The sequence below is a fragment of the Choloepus didactylus genome, chromosome 11 (genome assembly GCF_015220235.1).
Source record: "Choloepus didactylus isolate mChoDid1 chromosome 11, mChoDid1.pri, whole genome shotgun sequence".
NCBI lineage: Eukaryota > Metazoa > Chordata > Mammalia > Pilosa > Megalonychidae > Choloepus > Choloepus didactylus.
The window spans coordinates 80,977,498-81,000,206 of NC_051317.1; the positions used below are offsets into that span (position 1 = coordinate 80,977,498).

The window sequence follows — 22,709 nt, forward strand, 5'->3', positions numbered from 1 at the left end:
TTCTTCAGGTAGCTGCTTTAAATAGGCATTTTATCAGAGATTAAGGGATATTTACAAGTTATTATGAATATGTTCACAGGTTTCAATTGAACAATACTTTTTTGGGGGGCCTCATGTCTAGAGTATTTTTCTAGGAAAGTGTCAAATGCTTGACTTTTAAGGAAATATATAAAGCTTTGTTGCTCTTTAGACTTTTTGTATATTAACAATGCAAATTTAGTTCCTACTTCTAATTTTTTTAAATGAGGATATCCAAAGTCACCCACCCACAAATTACTATGTTTCAGAAAGACCAACATACATTAAAAATACAGTTCAGAAGTCATGATAAGTCTGAAATAAGACCAAAAAAACCCAAACAAAAAACCCACACAAAAAACTTACAGCCTGAAATTACTGTGATTCCATATATATTCTGCTCAATCTGTCCGAATGCTAAAATGTTGCAAGTGAGTTGAATACTTAATGAAGACATATCTGTAAAGGTGACACTGGATGCTGTTCTGTTTATGACAGTATATTGTTCCTTAGGAACAGTAACATGGTTTGTTTTCCAGAAAATGTAATTTGCATTTACGTGAAAATAATCCATACATTTTTCCTTTAGCACACAAACTGCTGTAAAATTAGAACCAAGTTGTACAACTGAAGATTCAGGGTTGATATGACCACATGGTTCTAAAAGTGTACCTGAAAAGGAACAACAATAGAAAACATAAAAAATGGACTCAGGTTTCTGGTACAAAGTGATATCTGACTGGTACCACCTAATGAAGAGTACCCCAAACTCCCACTAAAATATTCTTAAAGACACAGAAAAAGAAGAAAACATACATCTGAAAACTAATATGGACAGAACTTAATGTCTAAATTTGTAAAGTAATATACAAATTATAAAACAAATGGAGCTGGATTAAGAATAACCTATTGAAGCTTCAGCCATGGTAAATATTCTGCATGCAGCTTGATTCATACTTGCCCCATCATTTATGCTGCCTTTCGGTTGAGACCCAGGGTCTAAACTAAATCCTCCAGAAAACAGACAGACATCATTTTTTTTCTCCAGTTCTGAATGCTGTTGGGGAGGACTTTGGGGATGGGGACAGAGAGATATGGTAAACATATCAAAAACTGGACATAAAGGAAACTGTGAAGGAGCAATACAACAGAAAGAATAGAACAAGATGACCAAATACATGGTAATTTCTCATTATTTGCAGTAGTTATATTATTTAAAATCTCCACAAATACTGAAGCATTGCTTCTAGGGGAAATACAGACTTAGCTTCCTGCAAGGCTCTGATCACAATATTTTTAACAACTGATCACTGCATAATCTTGTTTTATGTGAATTTCTGTTAAATACCTTATTTAATATATACCATTGATTCATTAATATTGAACTCACAACACTGAAACTCTTGCCTGAATAAAGCTTATGTAACGTTATTTTCTCTATAAAGCATATTACAGACATCTTGTGCTTAACAACACTAGACAGCACTTCAGCACTATGCTTAGGGGACATTTTAAATGTGAAATCACCAACAAAGAGCACAAAAATGTGGAAAACCTGGTACTAAAAATGAAAAGGGCACTTATGTACATTTTGAGAGGTGTAACAAGAATGGAGAGCACTGCCTTGATCTAATTTGGGAACGTGTGCCCCAATGCGGATGTCTGAATGCAACCCCAACCCATGTATTGATTTGAGGGCTACAGATACATTTTAGCAAGTAGGCAAATTTGCTAATGTGGAATCCACGAATAATAAGGATCAACTGTATTAGTTTTAATGACAGATGTATAGGATAAAATCCCCTATTAAAAAGCAAAGAATCAGATTGGGTTTAAAAATAAAATACAACTATATGCTTTAACTACTACTCCATGTTGATGAAATATAAATCTCTAACCCTAATCTCCTATATTTCCAACAGCCTATGCGGCATATATCGGCCCAAGATTTCTCACAGGTACCTTAAACTGAGTATGCGTAAATTTTTATGACTCATAGTCCCTCTCAATTTATTCTTTCTTTCAATCTCTCAAATCTGCTAATAGCACCATTTTCAGCTAGTCACCCAGGCCAGATACTTTGTAGCACTTCAGTATCCCTCTCTAATTAGCTTCCTCCAACCACCAACTCACAATTTCATACTATGTTTTTTGGTTCTGTATTCTTAATATCATGTTTATCAACCCCTTCTCACCAACCTATTCTGGCGGTTGAAGCTCAGGCCATCATATTATACTGCAGTCTGACCTCCCTCCAGTTTACCCTACATACTACTGCCAGGATTACTGTTCTAAAATGCTTAGACCATTTCCGTATCTTAAGTCATTTAATGGCTACCTATTACCATCAAGATATAAAAGCCCAAACTATTTGACTTGATTCCATTCTCTTTCTCTACGCTCAGTGTCCACAAATTTAAGGCTGCTTTCTCCAGTGAATCCCATTTACCAATAGGTCCCTGGGTGGTTACCCATTCTATTTGAGTTTCAGTTTTCTCACTTGGAAAACGAAGTTAGTAATTGCTACCCTGAAGTTTTTTTTGAGATTAAAAATTACTTACATAAAGTACTCAGTACAATGCCTGGTACTCAAGAGGTCTCCAATAAATGATAGCCAATCATCATTATTAGTACTCTCCGGAGAGAGGTAATTTACTCCACTGATAAGATCTGGAAGGTTTCCTTAGGGGTGACTGGTTGTACAGTCAGGATAAAAGGTGTAGAATCACAGAATCTTAAATGAACCTTGGAAACTATTTACTTCAACACTTTATCTTATAGATACAGAAAGCTGAGACATCGTCACATAGTCAGTCTCAATTATCAGCCAGACTTCCAATTCCCCAATTCATTACTCTGTTCCAAGACAAAGGAAAAAAACACTTTAAAAAAGTACACAATTATTTTCTTATTCCATATCTCTCAAAGCCAGCAGAAAGAATTAAAAAAAAGAATTTCCCCAAATCGAAAGCTGAGATCTCTCATTGGGTCCAGACTCAAAAGGTGTATTTCTTTGTTTCAAGAGTTATAACGTGGCCTGTTTCACTGCTCTAGGCCAGTCCTTATAACTATTCCTTGGCAAAAATCACTCCTGTTTCACATTCCCTAAGGTAATTATATAGGGAATAGTAGAGACTTCATTATTTTTAATCATATAGAATAAAATATATACCAGAAATACAAAAATGTTTCAGTTTCCAAAGTGAAGCGCAGGCTCATTAAAACCACCCTTGTCAAATCAATTCCATTTGTATAGGGTTGTCTGGGTCTTTCAAACAAAATGATAGAAAGAGAATTAAGATATCTGACAGTTATTTTGTACTTGGGGCAAGATGAAGAACTGAATTAAAGTATGCTACAACAGATATCAAATTGAACATTATGAAACTACTTTTATTTGACTGTTTTTGATCTACAAAAACAGAAATTTCATAGGTTGAAACTAATAGATTTGTAACTGAAATTGACTGATTACTCTTACACAAAAAATATTGACTAAGAAAAGAAGTCAACCAAAAAGGAGGTCTTGAGTAGAGTACGCTGAAGTGTTGCCCTCAATCCTTATGGAATATTGTCTTTTCCAAAGACAGTCACACCTATGTTTATTGTATCCCATGTGCTCTTCTTACATTGTGACTGATATTTCTTCCACAAAGAGGTCTCTATGCCCTCCCCCCAGAGCTGTGTGCCTGTATCTGCCCTTGCCAATGGGAGTGAGCTACGTGACTTCCAAGTCCAGGTTGTTAAAAGAATACAGCTTCTGACTAACTCTCTTTCCTCTCTTGGCACATTTGCCCAGTCTCATGTTTTAAGGAAGCCAAGGCCAGATGAAGAGGACATGTGTGGGTGTTACAGCCAACAGCTCCAGCAAAGTGCTCAGTCAGTGCCTGTATCAAAACAGACATGAAGGTGAAGGAACCTTCAAATGATTTCAGTGCCCAATCTTTCAGTCTTTTAGGTGAGGCCCCAGACATCAACAGAATGAAGATGAACTGATCTGGGTATGCCTATCTGTATTCCTGACTCATGAGAGATAATAAATAATTATTGTTGCTTTAAACTGAGGCAGGAATAGATAACTAATGCAGTTCTGTTATTTTCAACACTTACATCAACACCTTGGGTGAAGGCATAGCAGACACACTTACTGTATTTGAAGAGGACCAGACTACAAAGGCTTGCCAACACTTTGGATGACAATGTTAGGATTCAAAATTATTGTTGAAAGATTAGAACAGGCTAAAACTAAAAAAATGAAATTTTCAACAGGGGAAAAAAAATCCACTACTTAAGTTGATAAGAAATAAGTACAAAGTAAGGGAGAATTAACTTAAAAGTAATTCATATGAAAATAATCTTGAGAATTTTCACTGACCACTAACTTAACATGAAACTATGGTGTATCTTAGCTGCCATAAAGCTATGTTGCTTTAATAAAAATGATGTTTAAATCAATGTATGAAATAAAGCCACTATACTCAGATCATATATAGTTCTGGTACATTACATTTATATTTTTCCTCAAAGTGCATTTTGTTAAAAAAATCACAAAAACTTTAATAATAAATATCCAATAACTATCCTTTTATGATGCTTACTACACAAAAACTTTAATAATAAATATCCAGAGAAGAACCTAAGATGGCAGCTAGGAGAGACAAGGCAAAAAAACACCTCCATGAAAAATACTAGATAAAAGCCAGAAAGTGACCCAGAACACCAGTTCCAGCGATGCACCAGCTGGATAAGGTCTGCTAAATCCACAGGGACCGTGCACTTGGTGAAACCGGGAGTCTGTGTTCTGCAACGAGTGAGTAAGCCTGCTGAATATCTGGCAGTAACACTGCGGTGTCAGGAAACTGTGGGTTGGCATTTGGAGGCGGACTAGTTCTTTTCTAAAAAACCCAAAAGCGGCACACATACAGAAGTGAGAACCGCACAGTGAAGCATGGAAGGAACGGGCTGTACGAACGCCTCAATATCTGGCGTGGAAGACAGCCTTTCGCGCACCCGCTGCTAACTGTCTCACAGCGAGGAAGGCAGAGTGAGCCAAAAGGGGAAAATAACCACGCCCCTTGCAGCCATCTTCCCGGCTGTCTGGGAATGCTCCTGCCCGGTGCCGGAGCCACAGCCCAGAGCTGCGCCAAAAAACCCAGTGTGACAGAAAGTGTTTTCAGCAACACTCGCACACGCCACAATATTGGGTGCAGACAACAGCCTTTTGCGCACCCACAGCTAACTGTCCCGGAGCTGAGAAGGTGGAGCTGTGTGAAAAGGGGGAAATCAACATGCCCCATTCAGCCATCCTTAGAGCAGGCTAGGAATGTACCTACATGGCCCAGAGGCCCAGAACTTCCCTTGAGGGATGGCGCGCTTGTGACATAGCACAACCTTCCCTCAGCAGTGGCCCTAGAAGGGCACAGCTTGGAAGAGGGATCACTCAGAAATCCCAGGGACTATAATCCAATACCAAGGACTTGTGGGTCAGCGGCAGAGACAATCTGTGGCGAGACTGAAACGAAGGTTTAGACTCTTGCAACAGCCTTAAACCTCCAGGAACACCTGGGAGGTTTGATTATTAAAGCTTCCCTCCCTCCCTAACTGCTCAGACACACGCCCCACATTCAGGGCAGACAGCACCAACAACACATCCAAACTTGGTGCACCAACTGGACCCCACAAGAATCAGACCCCCACACACACCACAAAGACAAAGTTGGGGAGAACTAACTTGAGGGGAATAGGTGACTCGTGGATGCCATCTGCTGGTTAGTTAGAGGAAGTGTACTCCACCAAACTATAGAACTGACGAATTAGAGATTAGTCTTTGAATAATCCTACATATCATAAAAGAACCGTATCAAGTAAAGCAAATGCCAAAAACAACAGAAAATTTTAAAGCATATAAGAAAACCAGACGATATGGATAACCCAAGCCCAAACACCCATATCAAAAGATCAGAGGAGACACAGTACTTAGAGCAATTAAACAAAGAACCAAAGACAAACAATGAGAGCATGGCACAGGATATGAATGACATGAAGAAGACCCTAGAAGAGCATAAAGAAGAAATTGAAAGAGTATATAAAAAAATAGATGATCTTATGGAAATAAAAGAAACTGCTGACCAAATTACAAAGATTCTGGACACTCATAGTGCAAGACTAGAGGAAGCTGAACAACAAATCAGCGGCCTTGAGGGCCACAGAATGGAAAACGAAAGAACGAAAGAAAGAATGGGGAAAAAAATAAAAAAAAAATGAAACGGATCTCAGGGATATGATAGATAGAATAAAACGTCCAAATATAAGACTCATTGGTGTCCCAGAAGGAGAAGAGAAGGGTAAAGGCCTAGAAACAGTATTCAAAGAAATTGCTGGGGAAAACTTCCCAAACCTTCTACGCAATATAAATATACAAAGTATAAATGCCCAGCAAACTCCAAATAGAATAAATCCAAATAAACTCACTCCAAGGCATGTTCTGATCAGACTGTCAAATACTGCAGAGAAAGAGCAAGTTCTGAAAGCAGCAAGAGAAAAGCAATTCATCACACACAAAGAAAACAACCTAAGACTAAGTAGTGACTACTCAGCGGCCACCATGGAGGCGAGAAGGCAGTGGCATGACATATCTAAAATTCTGAGAGACAAAAATTTCCAACCAAGAATACATTTTCCAGCAAAGCTCCCCTTGAAATTTGAGGGAGAGCTTAAATTTTTCACAAACAAATCCTGAGAGATTTTGCTAAAAAAAGACCTACGCTACTTGAGATACTAAAGGGAGCCCTACTGACAGAGAAACAAAGAAAGGAGAGAGAGATATGGAGAAAGGTTCAGTACTAAAGAGATTCAATATTGGTTCATTAAAGCACAATGAGAGAGAGAGGGAAAAAATATATCTGACAAACACAAACCAAAGAATAGGATGGCTGATTCAAGAAATGCCTTCACAGTAATAACACTGCATGTGAATGGATTAAACTCCCCAATTAAAAGATATAGATTCGCAGAATGGATCAAAAAATATGAACCATCAACATATTGCACACAAGAGACTCATCTTAGACACAGGGACACAAAGAAATTGAAACTGAAAGGATGGAAAAAATATTTCATGCAAGCTACAGCCAAAAGAAAGCAGGAGTAGCAATATTAATCTCAGATAAAATAGACTTTAAATGCAAGGATGTTAGGAGAGACAAAGAAGGCCACTACATACTAATAAAAGGGGCAATTCAACAACAAGAAATAACAATCATAAATGTTTATGCACCCAATCATGATGCCACAAAATACACGTGACAAACACCGGCAAAACTAAAGGAAGCAATGGATGTTTCCACAATAACTGTGGGAGACTTCAACACATCACTCTCTCCTATAGACAGAAGATCAATAAGGAAATTGAATACCTAAACAATCTGATAAATGAAGACCAATAAGGAAATTGAAAACCTAAACAATCTGATAAATGACATATATAGAACATTACATTCCAAATCACCAGGATACAAATTCTTCGCTAGTGATCACGGAACTTTCTCCAGAATAGACCATATGCTGGGACGTAAAACAAGCCTCAATAAATTACAAAAAAGAATTGAAATTATTCAAAGCACATTCTCTGACCACAATGGAATACAATTAGAAGTCAGTAACAATCAGAGACTTAGACAATTCACAAACACCTGGAGGTTAAACAACACTCCTAAAATAAATGGTTTATAATGTAGAATGTAGGGGAACTAGCGATAGAGTACAATTAATGATGGAGGAATGATAACTCAATAAGAACAGATAAGCTATTGTGGGTAAATTTAACCTTCTGGGAATGCCCAGGAATGACAATGGTTTGGTAATTTCTGATGGGTATGGTAGGAACAAGTTCGCAGAAATGTTGCTATATTAGGTTATTTTCTTGGGGTAGAGTATGAACATGTTGGACTCCCCTGTTATGATTTGTTTCAAATGTTTTTTTTATTGTATGCTTCAAAAAAAATTTTTTTTTGACATAGTTGATTTAAAAAAAAAGAGTTAATTAAAAAAAATGAAAAAAGAATGATAGAACTCCTAATGAAATATTGGATATAGGCAATTATCATCAATGGCTGCTAACATCACAACCTCTAGATCTAATCATTGGCATATTTACCAGAAATAACAAAGGACAGAGTGATGTGCTAAATGACACTATGGGGATGCAGTCAGCAAAATTCACTGTCGGAAATTCTACTGGACAAATAAGCATAGTTTTTTCAACAAATAAATTTCAACAAATAAAAGAGGAAGAGAGAAAAACCTTTAGATTAAAAAAGACTTAAACTAGTTAAATACAACACATGGGGCTTGTTTAGATAATACTTTGAACAAACCAACTGTGAAAAGACATTTTATGGAAAATAAAGTTTGAACATTAACTTGGATACTTGATAATACTAAGAATCACTGTTAATTTTTTTAGGTGTGATGCTGGTAATCGTGATTATGTTTTTGAAAATAGTCCTTACCATTTAGTGATCCATACTGAAATATTACGGTTGAAATGATATGAAAAAAATAATAAATATCCAATAACTATCCTTTTATAACGCTTACTATGGGCCAGGCACTGTCCAAGTACCTTCTAAATAGCTACTTATTTAAACTTCACAATAACCCTAGGAGTTAAGAACCACTATTACCCCCATTTCATTTTATAGGTCAGGAAACTGAGGCACACAGAGAGCTGAAATGGTATTATACTTTAAATGTGATAAGCAACTAAGAGAGGATTAAAGACGGCAAGCAGCATATACACGATCGGAAGCCAAATCTTGTAAGTGATTATTAGGACAACTGGGTTAAGTTCAATTTGAGGAACAGATGACTGGCTTAGACTCAGGGAAACAGTCCTCTAACATGTGAAGGGTTGAATTATGGGAAGAGAAAGTGGGCCTACTCTACTAAAATTAGGACTAATAAGAAAAAGATACAAGAAGGAAAATCTGGATTCAAAAATAAGGAAGGATTTTCTAAATAAAAAAGATTTTCAATATAAGCTTTTTGTCAATTGAAGTGTTCAAAAAGAAGTCGCATTAGTGGATTTGAAGGGGCTGATTTAGAGCAGTCCTTTTCAAACTATGTGATGACACATCCACTCATCACATGCCTGGATGTTACAATGTGTCAAACTGGTAAAAGTTTCTAAACATTTATTCTTAATTTCCACACTTATCTCATTGTGACCAGTGACAATCAGTTCTCAGATGGGCATCAGGTTATGGACCACAGTTTGAGTAGCACTGTTCTAGGTGACATCTTTATTCTGGTAATACAACACATTGTGACACCTTTTGGGAGTGAAGTGCTAACAGTCAGCAGGTTTTCTCCTATTTCTTTATTTAAAACAAACAAAAGAACATATTCTTTTCCTTCCCCATCTTATAAAGTTATTGTAAGCACAGCTAAATAGCAGTTAGGACTTGTGAACGACTCAAGTGTTTCAACTCAGATTATACAAAATGGATTGTCAAGATCATTTTATTTCTTAAAGTAATTTAAAAAAAAACATTTTTTCCAATGATCATAGAAATAATAAATATATAGGCATAATTATATAATCATGAAGCATAAGCAAAATTATGTAAACTTAATTTGTTGGTGTTGGGAGGCAGGTATTTCATGCACCTTACCTATAGATTCAGCGGTGAAGAAAATAAACAAGGCTTGCACTATCCAAGTTTGCAAAGTCAACATCTTGCATAGATATTTCTGTAAAGACACATATAATATTATTTTAATATTTTCTCTTATTTACTCATAATAGTTAAGACAATTTCTACAGTTCTTTGGTTTTCACTGTATAGCTGCTTTCTAAAAGGTAGCAAAATTCCTATGAGAACACAGGAAACAGGTTTAAGTCTTCAGTATATTTTCCTTTATTCCCACTGAAGTTACAGTTTTGTAAAATGTAATATGTAATTATGTAGAAAACATAATTTAGAATTTGAAGTTACTTTTAAAAACCCTGAAAAAACTTTCAAGTAAATAAGCAAACTGGAAAAACTACTACAAAAAACTTTCTAAAATTAGACACATAAAATTTAGGTAACAAAACTGTATCTCAGCAGGAATCTGAAGGCTATTAGGAGATAAATATATTTAAGACTATGACTCAGACTCTTAAGACAACAGAAAAGATTATGAGTGGCACACTTCACTTCTTTGTGTGGCTAAAGTTCACTTTCTTTAAAGATGATGGTGAGGGGAAATGCTTTCTTGGATGGATGTCCATTTATGGTTAGAAACATGATTTTATTTGCATTCTATGGCATGAAACATTTCTGGGACTACCACGCACATTATCTTAATGACTAGTTTACTTAATGCGAGACACAAACAATCTTAAGTAATACTATTCCAATTCAGGTATTGAAACAGAGAAACATAACTACAAATTGTTTACAGATATGGTGTTATCAGAACATACTGATTGTCCCACATGAGTAACCCTTACAACAATTATCTTCAGAGGAAAATGCAAACATTTTACCTAAATAATTTTTAAAATTTAAACTGATAATTATATTGATTATAACAAGAAAATTCCCTTTTTATAGCGTACTCTATGTGTAATAGATTCAACCTTGGACAACAGCCTACAGCTGCAATGTATCATGTATTTGCTTACAATAAGTCTTCTCTATATTTAATCCCTTTTATGAAGGACTTCAATTTATCACTAATCTGTAATTCATGAATCACAATCTCCAGCCTAAACTAAACTTCAAAATGCTATTTCCAACCAACTATTTGGAGTTACAATGTCCTACTAACTTGTCTGCTTCATTCACTGTGTATCCAAAACACTGAGAAAGGTCCCTGTCACACCATAAACACTAATACATTTACTGAGTGAATGAACATAATATCCCATTCTAAATTTCTCATAGTGGTACCATCAGATTTGGAAAATGCTGTTCTTCCTCTTGACTGAGGTCTTCATCAACATCAAAACCTAAAATACTGAGTTTATTCCTTCTGAATTGATTCTAGTCTCCCTCTTGCCTTGATCTAATATGTCCAGGACTACAAATTTTTTTCTAAAACACTATATCCCCATTATTTCATGGCCTTTGGTCAACTATTTCTCCTGATGAAAATTTTCTAAACAAAAAAAAAGGCTGAGATAAGTAGCTCAGGGACAGATTGGTGGAATCACTTGGCAGAGATAATGCAGAGAAGAAGATTCAAGCCCTGGAATGATGAATAAGCTAGAACAGTTCTTCTTTTCAACCTGGGCAGTGCTTCAAAACCACATGTGGAGTCCCATTTAGGTTAAGTGCCAATTACGCATCAGAAACCACGGAGGCAAGAAGGTAGTGGGTTTGAAATACTTACAATGCTGACAGAAAATAATTGCCAACCAAGAATTTTATATCCAGTGAGACTTTCTTTCAGAGAAAAAGGTGAGATTAAGACATTCACTGATAAATAAAAGCTGAGGAAGTTCATTATCAATGGACTTACCCTACAAGCAATGCTGAAGGGAGTTCTTCAGACTGAAAGGGAAGGACAGTAGATAGTGTGCCAAAGAAGGCTGGAGAAATAAAGATCTCTGGTATATGTAACCACTGGGATAATTAATACTATTGTATTGTATTTTTTGGTACATAACTCCACTTCTTCCTACAGGTGCTAAAATGCATAAGCATAAAAAGTAAAGATAAATCTATGGTTTTGGACATACAATGTTCAAAGATATAATTAGTAACAAGTAAAGTAAAAGTGAGGGGACAGAGATACAGGTCAGTGTATGCATATGCTATTGAAGTCAAGTTGGTATCAAATCAAGTATGACTGTTACATATTTAGGATGTTAAATTTTAACCCAATGGTAACCAAAAGGAAAATGTGAAAAATATATCCAGATAGAAATGAGAAGGGACTCAATATAGTGCAATACAAAAAAAAAAAAAAAAAAACAAATAAATATGAAAGTATGCATTAACAGATGAACTAAGGGACCAAAAAGGTATAAGACTTACAAACACAAAATAGCAAAATACAAGAAGAAAGTCCGATGTTATCAGTAGTGACTTTAAATGTAAATGGATTAAACTCTCCAATCAAAAGGCACAGATTGGCAGAATGGATAAAACAGCATAACTCAACTACATGCTATCTACAAGAGGCTCACCTTAAACTCAAAAAGACATAAGTATGTTGAAAGTGAAAGGAAGGCAAAACATATACCATACAAGAAGAAACCAAAAGACAGCTGGTTAGCTATACTAATATCAGATAAAATAGACTTTAAGTAAAAAGATGTTCCCTTGTAACTTCCAACAAGAAGACCTAATTATAAATATATATGAACATAGTAACAGAGTACAAAAATATAGGAAGCAAATACTGACAGAATGAAGGGAGAAGTACATGGTTCTAAATTAATATGAGACTTTAATATGCCACTTTCAATAATGGATGGAACGCCGAGGCAAAAGATCAATAAGGAAATACAAGAATAGAACGATATTCTTAAACCAACTAGATCTAATAGACACATATAGAACACTTCACCCAACAATAATAGAATATATTCTTCTCGAGTGTCCATGGATCATTCTCCAGGACAGACCATATATTAGGTCACAAAAACAAGATTCAATAAATTCAACAATATTGAAATCATACAACGTATCTTCTCCAATCACTATGGAAAGAAGATAGAAATCAGTAACAACGGGAAAAATGGAAAATTCACAATTATGTGGAAAATAAACAACATACTTTTAAACAACCAATAGATTAAAGAGGTTATCATGAGAGAAATTAAGAAATATTTTGAAGAGAATGAAATGAAAATACAGCACACCAAAACTTATGGTATGCAGCAAAGACAATGCTGAGAGGGAAATTTACAGGTCTAAATATTTATACTAATAAAGAAGATTTCAAATCCAAAACCTAACCTCAAAACTGGAAGAATTAGCAAAAGAACAAACTGAGTCAAAAGCAAGCAGAAGGAAGGAAATAACAAAGCTTAGAGCGGAGATAAATGAAAGAGAATAAAAAACAATAGAATCAACAAAACCAAAAGTTGGTTCTTTGAAAAGATCAATAAAAGTGACCAATGTTTAGCAAGACTGACAAAAGAAGAGAGAAGACACAAATAAATAAAATCAGAAATGAGAGGGGGACATTAGTACTGACCCCACTGAAATAAAACGGCTCATAAGAGAATACTATGAATTACATGCCAACAAATTAGATAACCTAGATGAAATGGAGGCATTCCCAGAAACACACAAACTACCTACAATGACTCAAGAAACAGGAGATCTCAACAAATCTATAACTACTAAAGAGATTAAATCAATAATCAGAAACCTCTGAAGAAAGAACTTAAAGCCCAGGAGCAGATGGCTTAACTAGTGAATTTTACCAAACATTCCAAGAATTAACAACAATTCTGCTCACATTATTCTAAAAAACCGAAGAGGAAGAAACACTCCTTAAATCATTCTATGGGGCCAACATCACCCTCATATCAAAGCCAGATAATGACAACACAAAAAAGAAAATTCCGGACCAATATCTGATTATAGATGATTATAGATGCAAAAATCCTCACCAAAATACCAGCAAACCAAATACAACAGCACGTTAAAAGAATTATACACCATAATTTAAAAAGTGGGATTTATCCCAGTATGCAAGGGCGGTTCAAAGAGAAAAAAACACATGGTGATCTCAATTGATGCGGTAAAGGCATTTGACAAAATCCGGCATCCTTTCTAGGTAAAAACATTGAGAAAAACAGGAATAGAAGGAAACTTCCTCAACATGATAAAGGGCATCTATGAAAAACCCACAGCTAACATTATACTCAATCATGACATACTGAAAGCTCTACCTCTGAGACAAGGAACAAGACAAGGATAACCACTATCACCACTGTTACACAACATTGTACTGGAAGTCCTAGATAGAGCAATTAGGCAAGAAAAAGCATCCAAATTAAAAAGGAAAAAGTGAACCTTTCCCTATTTTGACATGATCCTGTATATAGAAAATCCTGAAAAGTCTGCAGCAAAGCTACTAGAACTAATTAACAAATTCAGCAAAATTGTGGGGTACAAGATCAACATCTCAAAATCAGTAGTGTTTCTAAATACTAGTAATGAAATCAAGAAAAAAAAATCCATTTACAATAGCAACTAAAAGAATCAAGTATCTAGGAATAAATCTAACTACAGATGTAAAAGACCTGCACAAAGAAAACTACAAAATGTTGCTAAAAGAAATCAAAGACGACCTAAATTAACAGAAGGACATTCCAGGTTCAGGGTTTGGAAGACTAAATATTGTTAAGATGTGAATTCTACACAAAGCAATTTACAGATCAATGCAATCCCAATCAAAATTCCAACGGCCTTTTCTGTAGAAACATTAAAACCAATCATCAAATTTATATAGATAGGTTAGGGGCACTGATAGCCAAAGCCATCTTGAAAAAGAATGAAGTTGGAGGACCCACAGTTCCCTATCTTAAAACTTTTTACAAAGTCACAGTAATCAAAACAGCATGGCAATGGCACAAGGACAGACATATGGACCAATGGAATCAAACTGAGAGTTCAGAAATCAACCTTCATGTTTATGGCCATCTGATTTCTGATAAGGGTGCTAAGTCCACTCAATTGGGAAAGAATAATCTCTTCAACAAATGGTGCTGGAAAATGGTATCTCCATATGCAAAACAATGAAAGTGGATGCCTACCTCATATCATGTAACAAGGAAAAACTCAAAACTGATCAAACACCAAAACATAAGAACCAGAACTATAAAACCCCTAGAACAAAACCCAGAGAAGCGCCTTCAGAACCTTGTGTTAGGAAATCGTTTCTTTGAATTTTGCAAAGCAAAACTGTTGCAAAGCACAAGCAACAAAAGAAGAGAGATAAATAGGACTTCATCAAATAAAACTTTTGTGTATCAAAGGACTTTATCCTGAAAATATAACAGCAGTCTACACAATGGAAGAAAAAAAATGGAAACCACATATCCAATAAGGGTTTAACATCCAGAATACATAAAGAAATACATAAATACACAAAGAAATCCTTCGACTCATCAATAAAAAAAATGGGCAAAAGACTTCAACAGACATTTCTCCAACAAAGATACTGAAAAGGCCAAAAAGCACATGAAAATATGCTCATTATTAGCCCTTAGGGAAATACAAACCAAAATCATGAGATACCATTTCACACCCACCAGAATGGCTATTATTTAGAAAATGGAAAATCACAAATGTTAGAAAGGATGGAGAGAAACAGGAACACTTGACATTCACTGCTGGTGGGAATGTGAAATGTTGCAGCCACTGTGGAAAACAGTTGGGTGGTTCCTCAGAAAGTCTGGTATAAAAATACCATTATACCCGGCAATCCCACAAATAGGTATGCACCTCAAAGAACTGAAAGCAGGACACAGATACTTGCATACTGATGTTTACAGCCACGTTATTCCCAATTGCCAAAATATGGAAGCAACCCGAGGTCCATCAACTGATGAATGGATAAATAAAATGTGGTATATACATACAATGGACTATTACTCAGCCATTAAAAAGAATTAAGTACTGATCGTGATACAACGTTCATAAATGAACCTTGACACCATGTCAAGTGAAATAATTCAGAGGCAAAAGGATAAATATTATATTATCTCCCTGATATAAAATAATTAGAATTAGCAAATTCATACAGTCAGAAACTAGAATACAGTTTACTAGGGCCAGAATGTATGTAGGGAATGGGGAATTAATGCTTAAATTGGACAGAGTTTCTATTTGGGTTGATGGAAAGGTTTTGGTAATTGGATGGTGGTGATGATTGCATAACATTTTGAATGTAATTAACAGCACTGAATCAGATATTTGAATGTGGTCAAAAGGGGGCAATTTTAGGTTGTATATATAGTTGAGTAAAAATTTAAAAAACCATAGGACTGTACCAAACAAACCATGAACCCTACTGGAAGCAATGGACTATAGCTATTAGTACAATTTTAAAAATGTTTTTTACATAGATTGTAATAAATGTAAGGTACAAGGTGTTAATAATGGGGTAATATATGGGAACTCCGTATTTTATGCATGATTTGTCTGTAAACCTACAACTTCTCTAATTTAAAAATTTATTTTCAAAACTTAAAAAAAAAAAAAAAAGGGCCTGCCCAGTTCAGGCTGGGTTCCCATCCTGTGCCACAGTCTAGAAACTCTCAGGACAGCCAGCTAGTGAGGTCATTTGTTTCTCATCTCTCAAGATCACCATCCTTCATTGCTGATGTCCAGTGTATTGAAATCTTTTCATGTATTTTATCTGGTTTTTGGTTGTTTCACACAGGAAGGTAAATCTGGTCTCTATTACTTCATCTTGGCCAGAAGAAGAAGTTCCATGGATGTTTGGATACCAAACCAAACAAGGATTACACAATAAAACTATTGTCAAACTATTATGAATATTGATGTCAGAAAGCCTATATACAATATTTGCAAATTGATTCCAGCAATGTATTTGGAAACAAAAACAAAATATGAATAGTAAGTAGTTAACCTAAGAATACAAGCATAATTTAACATGAGAAAAGAAATCAGTGTTATTTTCTATTAAAAATTAAAAGAAAAAAACTACGTGATCATGCCAACAGGTACTCGAAGGGCATTTGATAATATTCAACAACTGTTTTAGAATTTAGAAAAAACTTACTGTCAGAAAAATAAGACTAAGAGAGAATATCTTTATTTTGATGTAGTATAAGGCAGAAGATAAGAGCATGGATTATGGAATCAGACTGCCTGGGTTCAAATCCCACCTCCTCTACTTTTTATAAAACATCTTAGATGAGTTACTGAACATCCCTCACTTTCATTTCCTTATCTGTAAAAATGGGGAAAATACCACCACCTACCATCTAGGACTGTTGTGAAGATTAAATAAGCTAATAAAGTGCTTTGAATCCTGACTCCTAATGAGTACTCAATAAATATTAACAGGTTTCATTAGTATAGCTCTTGCTGCTGCCCCCACAATAATATTAGAAACCCATAGCAAACACTGTATTTAAAGGTAAAAATTAAAAGCATTTCTATCAAAGTCAGATTCATACTAGGATGCTCAGTATTAGTACTTACTCAACACGGTTTTGGCCTGAATCAAAAATATAATAAATATATTAACATGGAAAGAAATTTGCATATGATATAATCATGTATCAAGAAAAAGATGAGAATCAAATGACAAACTGTTAGAACTAATGAATTTAATATAGTTGAACAAAAGATCATCCAAAAATATAGCTCTCTTATACAAGAGTAATAACTAATTAGAAAATGTAATAGAAAAACTCCTATTCACAACAGCGTCAAAAACTATAATAAACCTGGGGGGGGGGACCTAATAATACATAAGAACTTTACAGGGACAATTATAAAATCTAACTGAAGTGGGCTGATATGGCCTAAATACCACAGAATGAGAAAAAACCAATATAGTAGAGATTATTATTAATACATAAATATATAAATGCAATTTTAATCCAAATTGCAATGTGGTTTTATATAATGTCACAAATCAATTTTAAATTTCATATAAAATATTTAAGAATAGTCACAAGATGATTTTCAAAGCAAGTAAAAAGAACACTTATTCTAATAGCTATTAAGACATAATATAATGTAAGTAAAACATGGCATTGGCACAAGAATAGACAATTAAGTCCAGAAAAAGGTCCAAGCATATATAAGAATATCTGATAAAGAAGGTACCTCATATCACTGGGGAAATAAAGGACTATTCAATAAACAGCACTGGGACAACTGGCTGCACAAACAGAAGAATAAAGTCAGAGCCCTACTTCTCCACAGACAAACACACTCTTTCCAGACTGATTAAAGACCTAAATGCAAAAGCAAAATTATGAGTTTTGGAAGAAAATATAGACTATAACCTTAGCATAGAAAAGACTTTTAGAAATTATCACTGTTTTAAACATACGAAAAGGTTTAAAGAAGACTTTGGTGAACATCCATGACCTCACCATAGCTTAAGAAATAAAACATTTCAAACAAATATGCACAGTGCTACACTAGCACAGAGATAACCAATTCAGACAGGGCCCAGGAGAGCTCAACCATAAAATAAGAGTTAACAGTTTTCCTGACAGAGAAAACATCATGTCCCAAGGCTGAGACTCTTTAGTTACATACACGAGTTATACATGATCTTTAACTCTGTCAAGTCAAGATCACCTATGGCAAAATCCTACAGCATGCCAGCATATCAACCCAAGCATGGTGTCTGAAACACAGCTCTGTTAAGTATATTTTGTGCTGCTGGTTTGGGGAGAGAGAAGGGGGGAATGTGTTGCATGTATATAAAACTGAACATCCAAAGAAAAACAGATTGTGCAAAAGACAAAAATTTAATATGCATTATTCAGAAGTAATGATGAGACCAATCTACCACAGAGCAAAGGATTAAACTGCTTAGCTTGAATAGAGGAAAATGAAATTTTGGAGGCACAACGTTCAAATTTTTAAAAGGACCACACATTTATTGTGCTAGAGGGAAATATAGCATCTGCTCTGGGTACATATACATTCAGCTTTAAAGCAATAATCTAGACGATAGCCATATTTCAGGAGATATAATTCTCTTACTTGTAGTCAATTAGCCAACTAATTTTTCATTAAATTTCACTAAGGTATACTAGATAACCACAGAATGAAAAAGAAGAGACTGCAGCCATTATGACAACAGTTCTAGGTGTTTCTAAAGCATTTCACATTCTTGCCCATCCCTGCTTCTTGAATTTCTCACATCTGGTTTCTATGTAACCATATCACACGGATGACCATTTTCCTTCATCCACTTTCCTGTCTCCTTTCGTGAATTCTCTTCAAGCTCTAATATCCTGACTATGACTGTACTCCAAACATACATCTATGTTTCTTTTAGAATATAAATTTGGCTTCATCTATGCTTCTTTTAGAATATAAATTTCTTTGGAGACACATGATTTCAACTATCACCTTCAAACAAAAATAATTCCAAGAATTCCTGCTTGGACCTTTCTTTTAATTCCAGCTTCCTGTCTTCTTGGATAGCCTACTTCTGATTCAAATAAATTTAATAGGTCTGAAAACAATATTCACACACTCATGTGCACATATGTACATAAACGCACACACTTTTTAATCACAGTTTATTTTTAACACCATCTAAAAACTTACACTCTTGAACTGCTTAAGTCACTGGGATCCATCTTTGTTTCTTACTTTTCTATTCCATTTTCTTTGCTCAGTCACAAATCTTAGCAAGACTCCTTTCAAAATGTGTTTCCCATCTGTCCCTTCTTTTTTACCCCCTACCATCACCAACCTAATTTAGGCACTGATAACCTCCCTACTTTCAATAGTCTTTGTGCTTCCAGTCTCTCTCCTCCCTCCAAATGGTTCTGAACACTACTGGTGGATGAATCTTTCTAAAACACCACTTTAAACCCGTCAGTCTTTTCTTCAAGGCTTTTTAAAGGGTTGATAATAATGCTAAACATTTTAGGCATCCAAGGGCCTAAAATTTTGGCTCCAGTTTGCCTGTTCAATCTATCTTCTCTAATATTCAAGACTCTCTATTCCAATAAATCCTTTCCTCAGATCTTCTCCCTTAAGCGACCCCACCACTAAACTTCTAGAAGAAATAACAAGCAATCTGGTTTCTACATCTACCATGCTAAGATTATTTTTGTAGTTTCCTAATCACAAAGCAAATATTTAAGTCCCTCACTTTATTTCACATTACCATGCCATTCACAATTTGGTCTTACTTTCATCATTTCCTACTACTCATCCATAAGACTCTAAAGTTCAAGCCACAACAAACCACTCGACTTTCTCTAACATACCTTGTTCTTCCAGAGTTTGTGCTTTTCCACATACTATTTCCTGCCTCTAGAATGTCTTTCACCTGACTTCACTGTATGCTACTGTTTAAGACCTAGATGAAATATCATCCCTTCTATAGAATCTCCACTCTTAATAACATCTCCCTTGCTTCCAAGCACACTTGTACATGGCTCCCTACTAGGATTCATATCCACACTGTAATTATTCATCTATATGTCTTGATATCCTCAGAATCTAACATACTTGGAGACACACAGCAGATACCAGGCAGTCACTTAAGTACAGTGTATGAAAAGGCAGTATGTATCATGGTAAAGAGCTCAGATTCTGAAGCCAGACTATCCAGGTATGAATTTTGGCTACACCACTTACTAACCATGTGACACTTGACAAGTTTATTAACCTCTTTGTGCTTCAGTTTCCCCATATGTAAAAAAGAGGACAGTATTACCTACACCTCATAAGGTTACGAGGGTTAAATGAATTAATAAGGATAAAGTGCTTGGAACGACTGGCACAAAATAAACATCAAATATGTGTTAGCTACTATAATTAATATACCTTGCTTAGTCCTGACCCTTTCCACATTCTAGTACTCTTTTTGGAATGGGCTCTCTTCGTTTTTTCCACTAATCCAAATCGTACCCAGGTTTCAAAAGGCTTACCTGTGATAAAACCTTTGATCATTTCAAGCTTTAAATGATCACTCCCTAACTTAAATTTCTATAGCACTTTTCTGTATCACTCTGCATTTAATTAAAACTGCTTTGCACCCTTGTAACTTTCATGCTTACCATTTGTCAACCCAATATTTGTAAACTCATTGAAGGCCTTGACTGCATCTCATGCATCATTGTTCCTATAACCATTTATTGTTCCCTTAGAACAAACTGAAAACACTGTTGTTCATAAATAAAAACGAGAACACAATAAATATATAAGAGAAGGTTGTATTAAATTATCTGGTAGCAGTATTCATGATACTCTGTGAAAAAACAGTATTGTCAAAACAGACTTAAGGGAAAAATTCTACTATAAAGTTTATCTTCATTTTTTTACACTTTCTTCTTGTAGCTTTGTCTTCCACTTGTGATTAAAAACGAATGTTAAAAATTATCCCCAAAGAGAAATATTTTTGAAAGCACAAATGGTTCTAACTTAATATCAAGTTAGTTCGGTAAATGTGATATTCCAGTTTATAGTTCAAATACACTTCTAAATAGAAATTAATATGAATTTAAGAAATAAGAGAACGGCGAACAGCTGATATAATGATCTGAGCCAGTAATTTCAAATTAAGAGTTGTTCCAACTTGAAGCTGGCAGGCACACACAGTCTAAAGGGTTTGTTTACAGCACTGACTAAACCAAACACCCCTATCTTTTAGAAGATTCATCTTGGCATTCTAATAATCAATTATTTTAAGGCAAATATAATTGGTGAAATGCTCAACGATACACAAATTAAAAAACAATGGGTTTCTCCTTCTTAAGGAAAAAAGGATAAGGAGAAAAAGAACAAAAGTTGCAAGTCTTATTTTTAACAAAAGATATTTTTCAGTTTGGGGTTATGTATAAAATGCTCAACCACTGAAAATCAGAAACTTGCTGCTTAAAATCACATTTAAGTTTGGGGGATGAGAGGAGGAGTGAAATTTTAAAGACATGAATTTGTTTCCCTTAAGAGTGAGATCAGGCGATGTGTGAGCTTCTTTGGAAATGGTACATATGAGAGATCAGAAGAAGCAAACAAGAAACGTTAGTTAAGAATGTTTATAAGCATCGTGAACTTTCAACAATGCTGAAACGTTAACTTAAGACTGAAAAGATGGCTTTGGGGAACTAATCTCCTAGTGGAGTCTTACAAGTCAAGTGCAGGCCTAGTGAAATTTAAGAGCAGATGGAAAGGGGAGTGGGGGGGAAAAAAAAAGGAATTTGGTAACCGAATAGGGGTATGATCCAGAAGGGAGTTTGGGCGCTGGGGCTTAAGAAGTGTGTGTGTGGGGGGCCTCGGAGGTTGGGGGCGGGGGGTGAGGATGCGGTGGGAGCGTGTGTAGCTTGAAGGTTTGTACTCAGTTTTGAGAAATGGAGGTGACAAAGTTAGCGAAATGGAATTCAGAGGTGTGGGAGCAGGGAGAGGAAGGAATGCGGGGATTTCCAGACGGGGGCTGATAAACTCGGGGCGCGCGCAGTATTGCGGCGCCCCTCTCGCAGGCAAGGGTGATCCTCCTGCCAGGTCTTCTTGCCCGTCCGCCCCCAACGGGGCCCTCACCCGGACTCGGTTCTCCCTCACCTCAGGCCGCATCGCTTCGATCCTCCGCGTCTACACAGCGCACGTTCCCCTCGGCTACCGGCCGGGCCGGAACCGTCGCCCGGGGCGGGGCGCGGCCCCCCGCTCCACTGGGCCCGGGCGGCCCACAAGCAGCTCCCCGAGTCTCCGGGATCCTCGTCGGGGCTCCAGCTGGCTGGCGGATCGTTCCCCGCAGGACTCGGCACCGGGCCCTCCTCCTGCTGCCAGTCGCGGCGCCCTGTACACTCCGCCCCGCAGCGCCCCGCCGCGCCCCGCCCCCGGTCTCCGGACCTGCGCGTTGATTGGCCGCTGAGAGACTTGGCGCTCCTGGGCATTGGCCCAGCAGCCGCCCGTCGGCTAGGGGAGGGCGGGATGCAAAGGACTGCGATTCCCGTAATGAGGCTCCAGGCGTCCCGGATTCGGGTGGCTGCGTCCGCGTCGCCT

General features: G+C 36.3%; 1 protein-coding gene across 1 annotated transcript in view; it reads right to left on the reverse strand.

Annotated features, from left to right (window-relative positions):
- Positions 1-22,504, reverse strand: part of IL6ST (interleukin 6 signal transducer) — a 70,935-nt gene extending 48,431 nt beyond the window's left edge. The window contains exons 1-3 of the mRNA XM_037799072.1: positions 22,269-22,504; positions 9,693-9,771; positions 385-690 (exon numbers count right to left, since the gene is read on the reverse strand). Of these exons, the coding sequence (XP_037655000.1) occupies positions 385-690; positions 9,693-9,771; positions 22,269-22,280 (397 nt within the window). The 5' untranslated portion in view covers positions 22,281-22,504. The remainder of the gene's footprint in view (positions 1-384; positions 691-9,692; positions 9,772-22,268) is intronic.
- Between the last annotated feature and the right edge of the window lie 205 nt (positions 22,505-22,709).